This window comes from Pinus tabuliformis, chromosome 2_1, assembly GCF_031772625.1.
Source record: "Pinus tabuliformis cultivar Carrire ecotype Pingquan chromosome 2_1, CPIR1, whole genome shotgun sequence".
In the NCBI taxonomy this organism is placed as follows: Eukaryota; Viridiplantae; Streptophyta; class Pinopsida; order Pinales; family Pinaceae; genus Pinus; species Pinus tabuliformis.
In genome coordinates, this window is record NC_142299.1 from 470,537,684 (window position 1) to 470,554,031 (window position 16,348).

A 16,348-nucleotide genomic window follows, 5' to 3' on the forward strand; every position below is an offset into this window, starting at 1 on the left:
GATCAGTGCTTGGTTGAGTTCCTGAAGTTTGGTTTCCACTTATTTTTTGTCCACAAAAATGTTACCAAAATCCTTCTTGTTCCATTCTTTGAGTCTGAGTTTTATGTGCTTTAATCTTTTATGTAGTAGGAACATATTTGTGCCTTGGATATGCAAATCTTCGAACCACCATTTTTCAATGTTGCTGATGAAATCTAGGTGGGAGAGCCAGATATTCTCAAATCTGAAGGGTCTATTCCTGGGAGAATCGATCCCCTTGATTTCTAATTGAATCGGCCAGTGATCAGAGCCTCCAAAGGGGAGAACTCTAGCTATTATTTCTCTATCTATGAGCATAAGCTCCTCTGAGATAAAAAATCTGTCTAACTTGGAGGCGACCTGTGCCTCACCTCCTCTTTTGTTGTTCCAAGTAAAAAGGCCATTGTGCGTTTCTGAGTCAACCAGTTTCATATTATCTGTGAAGGTTTGGAACGCTAAGGAGTCTTTACTTAGCAATCTGGTACCTCCTTTTTTTTCAAAAGAGATTTAATCATGTTAAAATCTCCTCCCATGACCCAAGGTATTCCTTCATGTCTGCTCCTAAGATCCACCAGGGAGTCTAGAAATCTGAGTTTCTCATCTATTCTTTGAGGACCATAAACATTTGTGACCAGGAAGGTATCTGAAACCCCCACTGGTTGAATAATTACTGATAAATAATTTCTTGATGCCTCCGCATCTATTATGCTAACTTTTTGGGGGTTCCAAAGAGTGAGAATGCCCCCCACTGTGTTCTCTACTTTAACTTCTAGAAACTCAAATCTATTAAGCCATTTGCTATGGATTTGTTTTAATTTCTGAATGGAACATTTTGTTTCTTGGATGAAGATTATGTTCGGCGTTGCTATTTTCATTCTGTTACTTATCATTCTTTGTTTTCTTTTACTACCTAGACCTCTGATATTCCAAGATATGAACTTCATAATTAAATATTTGTAAAGGAGTAACTGGTTAGGTCTTTCATCTTACCCGAATCTATCATTAGCTTTCCACAATCCATGAAGAGATCATTCTGCTTTTTCCTACCCCTCTTCTTTCCTGGATTTCTAGTAGCTAATCCTATAGTTGATTTCATAGTTTTCACACCTCTGTGCTCCTGCTTGTGAATGTTTTTTCCTTTATCCAACCCTCTTTCCTGAGTTTTCCATAAAAACAACTGTTGTATTCTGTTGCATTCTTCTTGAGGCAATGAATCTATTCCTCCCTTGGTTCCCTGCATCAAGAATCCTTCCAGATCCAGGTTTTCCTTATCGAGAATTTCCTGTAGTTCATGATCTTCCAGATCTATTTCACTCTGGGTCATCTCTTGGTCCATCTCCATTTCTGTTTCACTCATCATTGTCTCTTTCTGATAACCAATATCTTGTGTTTGGTTGTTTTCTTCTTCTTTCTCTTTTTCATTAGGACCTTCCTCCTAAGATTGGTTTTCTTTCGTTATTTCTTCATTCTCTTCCAGCACTTGAAACTTGTTCTGACTGACCTTCTACCCCTCGTTATGTTGTTGCTTTGGCACTTTTTTTCCTCCTTTTCCTCTACTTGCCACTTTATGAAAGCTTTCTGTGTCCTTCATTGTATTAGGTTTACTTTTGTTGTCTGCTTTACTGAGAGGGTAGTCTCTGAACAAATGTCCATGCTCATGGCATCTACGACATTTGAACAGGATATGCTCATAGTCCATTGTCTGCACCCACTCCTCATCAAAAACTTCCAAGATAACTTCATTCGGAAGAGCTACTGATAGATCCATTTCCACACATATCCTTTCAAAGGAGGTATATTTCCCTCTTCTTGTGGCTTCAGAAGCTTTGAAAAAAAGACCTAGTTTGTTGCCAATAGCAGCTAGCGATTCAGTTTGCCAATAATCAAGAGGTAGAGAATAGAGCCTTACCCATACTGGTACCGATGTGAAAGTCTCCCGCTCTGGAACAAAGTTCATCGTCCAAGGCTACATATAGAGACCGACTGCTACGTACAAGTAGGGTCCTCCTTCGAATACTCTATCTTTATCTTCGATGTTTGAGAACACCACTGTGAAGAATCCCTTTGACCCAAGATGTAGGTCGATGCTTCCTTTGGGTTTCCAGTGATACTTGATCCATATCTATAAAGCTTTTTCAGTGGGCCATAGTCCCATGAATTTACAGATGATAGCGCAAGTCTCCATGTGTTCCCTGTGCGCCTGCAGAGCAGGATCATTTAATATTACTCTAGGAGTTATCTCTTCTTTTGGTCTACAAGGTCCCTTTTGTTTTTTGTCTCTTGAACCCTGAATTTTGTCTTCTTCCTCGTTGTCCTTTGTGCTACCGTTTTCCTTGGTCTTGGTCCCATCTATCTCCTTTTCATTATCCCTTTTCCTTTCGTCCGCAAAACCTTTGTTGTTCACCAGTGGTGTTTTACCTCTGCTAGCTACGGCGTCCTTGTAAAAGGGAGTAGAGCTCCCTCCTCTTCCGCCCTCCATTAGAAACGACCTCTGCAACTTTCTATAACCCTAGCTAATCGCTCTTTGTTTCTTCTCGCCTTCCCGTTTTCAATCCCACTTTTGTTTAGGTTTTTTCACATTCAAACAGATTTCATTTTCTAAATATCACATTATAGCCACAATCTTATAATACCGTGACAGAAACAAGATTATTCTCTAGTACTGGCACATACATCACATCTATGAGTCTGAGAGGGGATCCATACTCCCTTTGAAAAGTCACAGTACCGATGTCGGTTGCGCTATACCTCCCATCATCTCCAAACTCTATGTTCTGCTTCACAATGTAAATCTTGATATCAGTGAAAAATATAAATTTAAAATGTGGGCTCATTTGACATTAATAACCATGCCCCAAAAAACACCAAATAAAATAGTTAAATATAAAATATGAATATAAACAGTTATAGTTAAGCATAAAATAGTTAAATAGTTAAAAATAAAATATAGTTATAGTTAAATATAAAATACTTAAATATTTAAAAAACTTATTCCATAAGGACAAATTACCGAATTCCATCCAAAAATATAAAATATATAGTTAGAAAACATATTCAAAAAAGGACAAGCTAATAATTTTGGCCAAAAATATAGAATAAATATTTAAATATAATTAAATAGTTAATATTTGTTTTTAATAAATTAATAAACTAATTTCATAATTTAAATATTATTTTTCAAAAACAAGCAATTTAATATAGTCGTTACTTAATAATATTTGCTTTTAATATATTAATAAATTAATATCATAATCCAAATATTATTGTTCAAATATAGTCGTTACTTGAAATTTTAGTCTCTACATTGCTCTCTATTTAAGCCTTCGCCATGGTCTGCCTCTTCATCTAGTCCTGATGATGAACCACACTTGTTCGTTCGAAACACGTCGACCACAAATTTCTCTTATGTGATTTCTACCGAAAGACTTTGCTTAATTCACTATGGATCACATAAACCTGAATACAGAAGTTACAACATTGTTAAAATAACACCAAAAAATATAGTTAAATATAAACTATAAATATAGATAGTTAAATTTAAATATAAATAGATATAAATAGTCATTTTGATAAAAGTGCCATATATTGAGGGATTTCGATAAAAGTAAAAAGATAGAAATAATATATTAATTTTTTTATTAAATATTGTGGAACATAGATAAAAGTAAAATAATATTAAAAATTTGTCTACGTGGCTTTTTTATTAGTTTCTTTATTTTTCCTTAGGAGACCACTTTTAAGGTGAAATTTTCTCTAATGCTTCCCATATACACAATGTTCATAAAAATCGAAATCCAGAGAGAAATTAGTTATACCATACCATTACCATGTAGTATTCGAAGGCCCGTCTCTCTAATATGTCCAAGCCTTTGATGCCATAGCATGGTCTTTTCTCCAAAGACCATTAGATTTTTTGTTCCACTTTCAGGAACCACAGAACTGTTGCACTCATCAATAACAATACAACTTAGAATCTTGTATAGAGTTCCAATCCGAACTCCCTGCATCAATATCAGTTCTCCCCGAACCATACTACATGTGTCTTTTTTTAACACTATTTTTACACCTGCATCATCCATTTTTCTTACAGAAATCAGATTTCTAGCTAATGCAGGAATATACAGAACACCCAGAAGTGTTCTAATCTTTCCACCTTGCAACTCTAGCTTGACTTTTCCGCGTTCGGTGATTCTAGCCTTCCTATCATCCCCTAAGAAGACACCACCACCATCATATTTCTCATACTAACAGAACCACTCCCTATGGGGAGTGAAATGAAAGGATGCACCCGAGTTAATCAATCATGCCTCATGATCTACATGTGTACTTGAAGAAGAAGCCAAGTACATATCCCCACGTTCATCTGAGGTGGTTTTCTCCTCTATAGAAGGAGCATGTAACAACCCCAAAATTTAAATATGAAACTAATTAGACCAATCATGTGATTAATAATTAGCACACAACTATTTCACTAATTAACATAGAATTTTGAGAAACATGAGTAGAGACGACTTACCTACAGCGATGATATTCCTTACTTGTCATATTTCATAGTTGAACATTATTTGAATCCTGCTAACATCAACAAGGTTTTGGGGACGACTCTCCACCCAACCGTAATCTTAGTTGCACATAACCTTTCTACAATTGGACACCCCTAAGCCTTCAATCAACGTACTACTGTTAGGGAATCCTTTGTCTCACAATACTTTTCTCCAAAGAGAATGGATGAAGGAATAATGAATCTCATCTTCCTCCTCGTATATTAAATAAATGAAACAATGGAAAGGGGTCTGCATGCACACATTCCATGTGTCACCATGCAACTTTTATTTTTTATTTATTTTAAGTTTCACTTAGTTTGATATTTCTCTTAATTTAATTCTTTCTTATTTTATTCATTTTTTTTTTAGGTTTACTTATTTTTACTATTTGTATAGTTTACTTCTATATATATTTATTTAGAACTTGAGTTTATTATTTACTATTTTATTTATTTATTATTATTATATTCTCCTCATTATTTATTATTTATTTACTATTATTATATTTTCTGTATTATTTATTATTTATTTACTATTATTATCTTTTCTTGATTTATTTTTACTATTTATTTATCATTATTATCTTTTTTTGATTGTTTATTATTTATTTACTTGTATTTTAATATTATATTATTTTATTTACATTTTATTATTTTTATTATTATTAGCGGACATTATATACTCCCCCTCTTTAAGGAACTTCGTCCCGAAGTTAAGTTGAATCATTTAAAAATTTATTTATTTATTTATTTATTAATTCACGTTTTTCCTAACCCTTTGTTGAACTAGTATAACCAGCAGGCATTGAAAGTTTCCACAACACCCAGAAAATCTCAAGGAATCTTTGTTCTTTTTCCCACTTTCGGAACTAGGCATAAGCCTCATCGATCTGTACCCTAGCCCAAGGCTCACGCCCAACTTAGACCTCATCTGCACCAAGAAAAGAACCCGACTCAGTACTCCATGCAATAGTACTCCAGGCATCTCGAAAGGCTGGATCACTCCCTCCACACTTACTAAGGTGCACAACCCCAGGCATCAAACTCCTTACAGCCCCACCAAACTTCGGCATCCCAATCCATTATTATGCACTAGGTCTACAATATCAAGCACTTGGCCCCCTCAAGATGGTCTTATAGCCCCTCAAGAGTTATACAAGACAAAGGAACCACTAGCATATGTAGTGTTAATTGACTATGTCCCCGGCCCATATGGTGTTACATATTCTGCCTCGCAAGTATGAGCTCCCACGAGATCATCAAATAAACCAGCCCTCTCGGCGCATTTTTAGAGTTCATTTCAATCACCACACATCAACATGCAACCAATGCATTAGTTATAATCATAGTATCAAAGAAAATAATCCATATGCCCACTCTTGCATGTCATCGTGATAACATAACATCATTGTTATCACAACATTCTAAATAGTAAGGAACTACATGCTCTTGATTACTACACGTTTCACATCGTAAACTTGACAAAGGTATTAAGCTCTCATAGAATGTTATTATATCATTGTTATTCTATTTTTACAAATACATAACTTTTATATTATTAATAATTATGTATGTCATAATAAATTAAATAGAACTTCTCTTTAAGTTCTAGTTTGAGATATAACTTTAGTTATCTATAATTAATTTAAAATTTAGAATATAAATTTTAATTATTTATAATTAACTTTTATTTTAGCTATTGAAAATCAATTATAAAGTTTAAGATAACAATCAAGTAACTTTTAGTTATTTATGACCAGTGATGTAACTAGCTTAAACTTTTAATTTAAATAGATAATAATAAAAAAAAATTAAAATATTTTTAGTTAAAAATTTATTTTCACTTTGAAATATCACATTTAATTATCAATATCTAGTTTTCAATTTGAAATGTAACTATTTTTTAGGTTTTTTTCTTTTAAGTAAATTTTTACTTCACAAGTAAATCACAAAGTTTATAATAACAATTATATAAATAATTAACTTAAAATACTTTTCAATTTATATAAATAAAAAATTTAAAATAAAATTTTAGTTCAAAAGAGAAGTAATTCACTTTTATATTTAATATGCAAAAATTATGATTTGAGATTAATAACATATGCATATATATTATTAATTGTGCTTCTTTATTTAAAAAAAATTATAATAAAGTATTTAGAGTATCCATGTTAATATATGAGTATGTATATACGTCCAAAGATTATTTAAATATATATATATATTTACTTTCGTAAAAGCAATAATATGTATTTAATAATTTTCATAGTAATTATTGTAAAAATAATGATATTTATTTAATAATTTATATAATAATTATTGCAGAAAAAGATAAAATTATATTTATTTCTTGATTTTTTTCATTAAATTTCTCCTCGTCATCGTAAGCAAAATTATTGATGAATTTAATTAAGTATTTTTCTCAGACATTTACCTTCAGGCCACGTAGAGTCGAAACCTGCTCTGATACAATATGTAACAACCCAAAAATTAAAATATGCAACTAATTAGACCAATCATGTGATTAATAATCAATGTATAACTATTTCACCAATTAACATAGAATTTTGAGGAACATGAGTAGAGACGACTTACCTGTGGCGATGATATTCCTTACTTGTGATATTTCGGAGTTGAAAGTTATTTGAATCCTACTAACGGCAACAAGATTTTGGGGATGACTCTCTACCCAACCGTAGGCTCATCTGCACATAATCTTTCTACATCTGGCTACCCCCGAACCCTCAATCAACGTACTACTGTCAGGGAATCCTTCGTCTCACAATATTTTTCTCCCAAGATAATAGATAAAGGAATGGTGAATCTCGTCTTCCTCATCATCTATTAAATAGATGAAACAATGGAAAAGAGTCTACATGCGTACATTCCATGTGTCACAATGCAACTTTTATTTTTTTTATTTTAAGTTTTACTTAAGTTTATATTTCTCTTAATTTAATTCTTTCTTATTTTATTTCTTTTTACTTTTTGTTAACTTTACTTATTTTTACTATTTGTATAATTTACTTCTATATATATTTATTTAGAACTCCGGTTTATTATTTACTATTTTATTTATTATTATTATTATTATATTCTCCTATTTATTTATTATTTATTTACTATTATTATATATTATTTATTATTTATTTGTTATTATTTTTTTCTTTATTTATTTATCATTATTATCTTTTCTTTATTGTTTATTATTTATTTACTTATATTTTAATATTATATTATTTTATTTACTTTTTATTATTTTTATTATTATTAGGGAACATTACAGAGCATCATCAAATCTCTTTCCTTTCTCAAGAGCTTTAGATCTACAATCCTTTTTGAAGTGCCCTTCCTTTCCGCATTTCCAGCACACATTTACAGGTTTCCCTGGAGATTTAGATCTCCCTCTAGATTTAGATCTCTCACTCGAGGACTTATTTTTCTTTCTATTCTGGGACCATCCTCGTACTTATAAGGCATCTCCATTCTGTCCCTCCATATTTTTCCGTCTCATCTCCTCCAACAATAAGGATGAGACTATTTCATCAAATTTCAAGGTAGATGCATTGCTACCTATTGTAACAACCAGACTATCCCACAAATCTGGTAGGGAACACAACAAACTCATGCACTTATCTTCATCTAAAATTTTAATATCAACAGATAAAAACTAGCTTACCATAGTATTAAAGGTGTTCAGATGCTCTATCACCAAGTCTCCATCCTTTATCCTCAGGTTATACAACTTTTTCCATAGGAACAATTTGTTTACCAAAGACTTAGATTGGTACAAGGTCCCTAACTTGTCCCACAAAGCCTTCGTCATAGCTTCCCTTGATACATTCAACAATACTGAATCTGTGATACACAACCGTATTATGCTCTTTACCTTACGATCTAGATTTTCCTAGTCTTCTGCAAACATTTTCATTGATTTAGTACCCGGATCTACTGTGATCCACTTATCTTTATCTACCAGCAAATCCTCCATCATGAGTTTCCACAACTCAAAACTCTGACCAATAAATTTCTCGATCTCTATCTTTCTATTACTCGTCATCTTCTTTCACCACAAGAATCAATCCAACATATCTCCCACTGAACATGGTTTACAACAAGCCCGAGCAAAACACCTCAACAACAAAAGTGTCCCCTTGAAGCCAAAACAACTCTGATACGAAATGTAGGTTTTAACCCCGTATAGAAATTACCTGCAAAAGAATTCTTAAAAACAAAAAATACACAATGGCAAGGAACACAAAATAAATATACAGAGAGTTTCCCCTAGATCCAAAAACTGGGACTAATAGATTGATTTTTCATTATATTCATTTCAATGTTACAACACACATATATATACATGTCGAATCATTCATAAAATCCAATCCATTAACCCTAGATTAGAACATAATTGTAGTTCCCTTGACTGGATCTACAAGATACCATGGTTAGAAAACCATCATGCCCAAAACCATGTTCAAAACCCATGCACAAAATTGCAGGTAGGTCCACCCACCATATATTGGGTCCAAAAAAAATATTTTTGGAGCACTGCCCCAGACCCTGTGCATTGGTGCCCCTACAAATCGCCCGACAATGAGTGCTATCGCCCTTCGTTGCGCTTGGCACAACGAAGGGGGGACCGAATCACTCCCCACTTCTTGCATGTGACTAGGTGTGGAAAGAATATAACACACACCCAACACTCTTTGTGCAAATAATGCTTATATATATATATATATTCTTTTCTTTTTCTTTTTCTTTTAATTACACATTTTAAACTAAGTTATGATATGTGAACACACACATACCTCTTAAGATGTGTGAAAATTTGCGAGGACAAGCATTTCATTGAATGGAAAATTGACATATTATATGAAACTAATTTTTTTTGCAAAAAATACCATTAGGACAACAACATTATTCTCCATAAAAAAAAATTTACTCCGAATCAAAATTTTCAATGCTTATATAAATTTTGAGGGCTTCAACTCGATAAAAGAGGAAGAACTTGAAATTTCATTGCCACATTTGGCCCAAAAGTGTAACCCATCTTCATTCATTCACCCATATGTGCATAATCACACATTTATGGGAGGGTCTTTTAGTTTGTCCTAGTTATTCACCTCTTGTAGCTAGTATAAAATTTCCCATACCAACTTTCAAGCATATTTAAGCAAGATTAAGGGGGGAGTCTAGTGGAAGCACCCTTATGTTAATAATTTAATGCCAAGATCTACAAATGAGGTTTGATTCCTAATATTTTAAGGAGAGTATCTAGTAGGAAATTGTTGTTTCCTAAGATATCATCCCTTCCCATATGACTTTGAGGAAAGAAACTCATTCCTTTTTATAATTCAAGTGTTGAGAGAGTTTTCTAAATAGTACCCCTTCAGTGGCCCATAAGGAGAAACTTATACAATAGTTTCAAGTGGTGTCGATGGCAATGGGTAGTAATTTTCTTATATATATATATATAACTTATATTCCCCTTCTCCAATATAATAATGTAATGCATTTCATTACTTGTAATTGGTAGAAAATTAATCCTCTAATCCTAATTAATAGAGGTAGTTATGGTTTTATTCTTTAACCATTGTTACTTATAACTTTATCTTTTGTGTTACAGAATAACAATTCGAGTTCTAAAGTAAAGCTTTGAGAGAATGTTCATAAAGTGAGGTCTACTTCAAATCTTTGATTCCTAGTTCTTCTCTTATAACCACTTTAGGAAGTTACAAAAGTAAATGAAACTTGTTTTTTTTTTTTTGACAAGGTCGGGTACTGATATATTATAAAACAACAACGGGGGGACAAGGTCCCAGTACATGTGAAGAGGGAAGATCGATGAGGGAGGTGCAAAAGGGGAACGCAGTCCCGTCCTCCCAATCACTGGTCTTGCTTCTTAGAATTTGAAATACACAGCGACTATATTGTCGGATGAACTGTCCTAACAGTAAACAAAATTTACATAGCATAGGAAATTATCAAAGAGGTCACCAAAACTGATTGACAGAATCCTCGGGGGCCTTTCTTTCTTGTTGCTGAGCTTGGTCGAGGCTTTGCCTTGCTCACTTCGATTCAGTGTTTTTATGAAGCTCACCACTTCTTCCAAATGTTGACATTTTTCTTTTAGCCCTTCGATCTCTGCTTTCTGCTTCTCGAACTTTTTCTTCTTGGATTTATTTTCAGTTTCCATTTCAGCCCTGAGCTCATTGAGAGTTTTGATGAAGCACCCAATCATGAAGCAGTTTGCCCTGCAGAGCGCACAGCTATTGTTGTTCTCAATCTGTTCCAAAGGATTACCAGACATATTGAAAACAAGGGAGGAGCTCTTCTTATCCTTATTGCAGTTCTGTGTTTGAGGTCTTCTGATCGTGAATGGGTAGGAGGCAGCAGTTCTCAAATTCTTGGCCGAATTTTTCCCTTGCTTCGAAAGTCTGAAGCTGCCCGAGGAGTGCTTGGAATGCAGACCTTCACTAAAGAATAACTGGAGCTGATGCCTGAGGGTGAAGGTGCTTAAGTGAGATGGGATGAGACAGCGAGGAAGAGCCAGCCAGATAGAGAGATCACATATACTTCTGGAGCCCACAGGTCCGATGATAGATGGGGGAGAGGAGTGACTAGGAGATTGAATGAAGTTCTGGGGGCGTGAAGAGGAATTGAGCGGAGGAAAAAGATAGGGCACCACTGAAGAAGCTTGAGATACCCTGTGCACAATACTAAACGAGACCACAGGAACAAACAGGATGTTAGCTGAAAATTTGCGAAGCCAAATAACCAAAACAACGTTACCTCTGCCAACGCACAGAAGGGAAAAGAGGGAGCTTATGAAACTCCCTGGAAACCTCCTGTAACAGACACTGCGACCTGAAGAACTTCTGCTAACGCTGCTGAGATATTTCTTCTTATGAGGAAACCTGATCCCGGGCTGCTTCTTATAATATTTGATATGAAGTTCCTCGTGAACCCTCCTGGCAGCGAAGTCATTGCAATTCGTGACAAAACGAGATCCCCTGCACTTGAAGAGACTTTTACCAACTTCTGTCATGTCTTGAGGACGGAATTTCTTTGGCATAAGGATACTCTGCTTACTGTTCTGAACTGGGGAGATTTTCCGCGCTGCTCTAGGCGGATTTTCTTTGTTTTTTATGTCAGACTTATGATGGATAATCTCGCTCTGAGTCTGCATTGTACTGATTTCCTCTTTTTTCAAATGTGTGATGATTTTTCCCAAGTCTTGTATTATGGGCCAGATCACCATTGAAGACTGGTTATGGTATTGGTTTTTCATAGACATCATTATTTTCTCTTGCTGTCCCAACCCCTCTGTCCACCGCCTTGTTGGCTAAGGCATCCGCTGCTTGGTTATGAACTCTTAACACATGTTTGTAGATGACTTTCCCGAGCAGGTTGACATTATCTATAATTCTTTGCTTTATCTTATTCAAGGCTTGATTTTTAAATTCTCTTCCAGCATCCATTGCTGCTATTATAATAGCAGAGTCTCCAATAATAATTGGATCTTTTGCTTGGAGCTTTATGAGGATGTTGGTTCCCATTAGCAAACCATAAGCCTCTGCTCTGTTGTTTGATAGAGTCCCTAGCCCCCATTCAAACATTGAAATTGTTTCACCTTGCTGATCCAAAATTAGCCCACCCGCCCCAGCTCTTCCGGGGTTGTTCTTTGAGGCTCCATCAAAGAAGAGGATGTAGTTTTTTTTTTTGATCCACCCCTCTATTTCCCTTTCATTACCCCGAAGCTTCCAATTTGCTTGCTTGTTTCCAACATTCTTTGGTATATAATTCCTGGCTAGGCCATCCATGGGGATCTTATTGTACCAATCCTTTTCTACTAGTGTCCAGCTGGTTTGATCCGGGGGTGGCATACCTTTAGAGCTGATCATTTCTGCAATTTGGGCCCAAGTTTTGGAAAGAATAGTCCTTGAACTTGGTTTTTTCCCCTTAAAGATGCACTTGTTTCTTTCCAACCAGATGTGCCAGCAAAGTGTGGAGAGGAGACACTTCCAAACACTTATAATGGCAGCCTTGTTTTTCTTAGCATAAGGGTAGTTGTGAGCCCAGTTCTCCTGTAAAGGGTACAACTGCACAATTGGCTCAATATTCAAATCGAGGGGGCTGATAACTTGCTTCCAACACTATCTAGCAATGGGACAGCTCAAGAAGAGGTGTTGTGTGCTCTCTTCTTCTGATTGGAAAAGAACACACATTGAAGGCCCATGAATGCCCTTTTTCCTCAAATTTTGAGCAGTAAGAATCCTCCCTTTTAGAAGAGTCTAGGTGAAAAACTTGATTTTAGGAAGACAAGCGTTCTTCCAAACAGCAGGCCAGAGGCTCCAATTATCATAGTTGCTATAATTATGAAGGAAGTTGTAACCATATTTGACAGTGTACATTCCTCCGCAGGGGTACCAAATATAACTGTCCTTATTCTTTTTGTTTATCAAAGCTGAGCCATATAGCAAGGCCTTCAATTCTTCCCACTAATCAGAGAGGTGATTTGTTATAGGAGGCTCTTTCCAGGTATTCCATCTATTTGATCCCACTTCGAGATGGAGGATAGGGAAGATATACCCTTCTCCTCCAACTAGTCATTGAGATCATTCAAATTGTGATGTCCTTTTAACGGTGTTGCTCCCATAATTCGATCATTCTAAATGGAAGTGTTTTCTCCGTTTCCAGGATTTCTTGAGAATTGATCTTTGATGTGGGGAATGGTTTTTTTAATAAGCCTCCAGATTTGGGTACAAGGACGATCCGGGATCAGCCCATTAATTAGCGAGGACCTCTACCCGTTGAGATATTTCCTGACCAAGGCTTCTCCCCACCACTGATCCTGCCCAATTAGCATGCACCAGACAAGTTTAATTCCAAGAGCTTTGTTTGTTATGTTTGGGAGGTGGATGGAGATCCCTCCTTATTCAAAGGGAAGAGTCACTTGATCCCACCGAACCAAACTAGACTTTTTGGAGTCCTGTCTCCCCCTCCGCGAAAGGAAGCCTCCGATTATAGCTCCATTTTCTTATGAATGCTAGCTGGGGCCAAAGTTAAAGCAAACTGATAGATTGGCAAAGCCAAAAGGAGAGCTTTGATTAAGATGGTTCTACCAGCCAAGTTTAACCACATCATCCCCCAGCTTTGGATTTTCCCTCTTACTTTCTCGATTTGTTTATTCCAGGTCTCTGTCTTAATCCCTTCTTTGGCCAAAGGTAACCCCAAATATATAAAATGGCTCCATTTTTGTTGTACTAGAATTTCCAGTATTTGGGATATCCTTTGCATGATGTTATTTGGCACATTCTAGGTGTATATTCTGCATTTTTTATTGTTCAAAAGACCTCCAGAGGCAGCTAGGAAGTCATCTAACACCTTTTTGAACCTTCTAGCAATTATACTAGATGCGCCCCAATCAAGAGGGTGTCGTCAGCGAAGAGAGAGTGATTAATTTCTTTAACACCTCGAGCAATTCTAATGCCAGTAATCTCCCTTCTCATTCACTGATTTTCCAGCTGTATGCTAAGCGTTTCTGCCATTATGATGTAAAGAAATGGGGAGAGCGGGCATCCCTGCCTCAGTCCTCTAGTACTGCGAAAGTATCTACTGGGCCTTCCATTAATCAATGTTGCAATCCATGGGTTGGAGATGCATGCTTCGATGATCCTAATAAACTTGTTTGAAATGCCAAACTTTTGAAGAGCTGCAACAAGAAAGCGATGGCAAACACGGTCAAAAGCATTAGCCATATCCAACTTTATAACCATACCTCTTTCATTGTTTTGGATGCTGTTGTGGATGGCTTCTTGAATGAGGATTACATTGTCAGTTATTTGCCTTTTTGGGACGAAGCCCCCTTGGTTTTCCGAAATGATACAAGGAAGGATTTTTTTAGTCGGTTTGCCAAAATCTTGGTGATGATTTTATATGAGGAGTTACATAGAGAAATTGGCCTAAATCTGTCAAAGGAGACAGGATTTGGCTCTTTGGGGATGAGGGCCAAGTGAGAAGTTTTTGTGTTTTCCCCCACTTTGTGTTTTTTGAAGACATTCTTAATCATACGTACCAGATCTTTTTTAATTGTCTCCCAATGGCACTTGTAGAAGGCGATGGTGAATCCATCGGGGCCTGGAGCTTTTTCTGGATGCATGCTCCAAACAGCTTCCCTTATTTCCTCCGCTGTTACCTCCTTCTCGAGCTCACTGTTTTGTTGTTCACTAACTTTGCTGCTAATTTGCTGAAGAAAATCAGCGCTATCCACTTGTTGCTCCCCAGCTGTGAGGAGGTTTTTAAAGTGATTAAACACTGCTTCTTTTATTTCCTCTCTCCCCTTAATTTCCTGCCCTTCCACTTGGATTTTGTCAATTTGGTTTCCTACTCGTCGAATCTTGAGGTTGTTGTGGAAAAAGGCAGTATTCTTGTCCCCTGCTTGGATCCAAAGACATCTGGACTTTTGTCTAAGTTCCTCCTCTTCATTTATATTTTGCTAGTAGAGGGCCATAAACATTTCTGTTTCGTGGGCTTTGCCTTGTTCAGTAACTTGCTGACTTTATTTTTCTTTGTTCCACTTTTCCAGCTTGTCTTGCAACTCTGATTTTCGTTTCTTGTCCCTGAGAGCTTCTTCTCTAGCCCATGTTTTATTTTTTCTCTCACATTTTTGAGCTTGGTCTCCCATACGTACTGTGGGGAGCCCAACACCTCTGCGTCCCAACTTTCTTTTATTAAATTCCTGAAGCTATCCTTGCTGTCCCAAATTTTGCTATACTTGAATGGGATCAAACCCTGATTTTCCCACTTGTCCAGGGTGAGCACAATTGGCTTATGATTGGATGTCGAGGCATGCACGATTTTTCTCTTGATGGACATAAAACTTGCTGCTATATCCTCCTGAATCAAAATTCTGTCAAGCCTTTCCTTTATGTTATGAACACCCGTTCTTTTGTTGCTCCATGTGAATTTTCCGTTGCTGGGATGGATATCAAGCAACTTATGTTCAGCAATAATATCCTCCAAGACTGCTCTTGACAGATCTCCTATGAATCTGCCTCCCAGCTTTTCCTCTATATTCCGAATCAGATTTAGATCCCCTCCCATGACTAGATTGTCTATCTGAACATCTTGTACCTCTTCTTTTAGAGACTCCCAACATAAGGCTTTGTCTCTATAGTGATTTGGTGAGTAGATATTTATGACCGTATATTTGACGTTTGTGTTCTTCTTTGTTAGATCTGTCCTGATCCAGCTGTTGTTGAGTTTTTGGCTGATAATTTTCCAGTTCCATTTATTCCACAACGTACCAATGCCTCCTGAGGCCCCATTTGAGTCTGTTGCTATTCCTTCGTAATTTTTTTGAGTTGCTATCAAGTTTTGAAACTCTCGATTATTGATTTTGGTCTCTTGGATCATTAATATATCCGGCTATTCTTACATTATTAAATCTCTTGTTATGTTGAGTTTTAAGGCAGAACCCAACCCCCTGCAATTCCAAGAGACCAAGATCATTATTTACTTGGTTTATGGTGGTTCCCAGCCTTGTCCTTCGATTGCATTTTCTCCCCACTCCCTTTCTGTTTGCCAAGGAAAGTGTCCATTGGCTGTTGAGTTCCGATAGCCATATCCTTTGCTGCGGCCTCATCTCTAAGTTCCTTGTTGGATTTCCTCCTAGCTTTTTTGGGTTGTTCCAGAGCATTGGATGTTTCTTTGACTTTGTTTCTAGTGAGGATTCTATCAATGGAGGGTGGGGAGGCGAGAAGCTGGGGGGTGGGGAGGAAG

At 36.2% G+C, this 16,348-nt stretch overlaps 1 protein-coding gene across 1 annotated transcript; it reads right to left on the reverse strand.

Annotated features, from left to right (window-relative positions):
- Positions 1-14,198: 14,198 nt before the first annotated feature.
- Positions 14,199-15,670, reverse strand: LOC149200957 (uncharacterized). Its single transcript, XM_089401135.1, has 3 exons — positions 15,082-15,670; positions 14,643-14,851; positions 14,199-14,279 (listed from the first exon to the last, which is right to left on the reverse strand). Exons 1-3 carry the CDS (start codon positions 15,668-15,670, stop codon positions 14,199-14,201), a joined length of 879 nt encoding a protein of 292 aa, XP_089257261.1.
- Positions 15,671-16,348: the final 678 nt, after the last annotated feature.

Coding starts and splice junctions, on each gene's coding strand:
- LOC149200957 (XM_089401135.1), bottom strand. CDS start 15,670: ATGGGAGGGGATCTAAATCTGATTCGGAATATAGAGGAAAAGCTGGGA. Junction 14,852..15,081: donor AAAGCCCACGAAACAGAAAT/GTTTATGGCCCT, acceptor ACCTCCTCACAG/CTGGGGAGCAACAAGTGGAT. Junction 14,280..14,642: donor AGACAATTAAAAAAGATCTG/GTACGTATGATT, acceptor TTCTTGTTGCAG/CTCTTCAAAAGTTTGGCATT.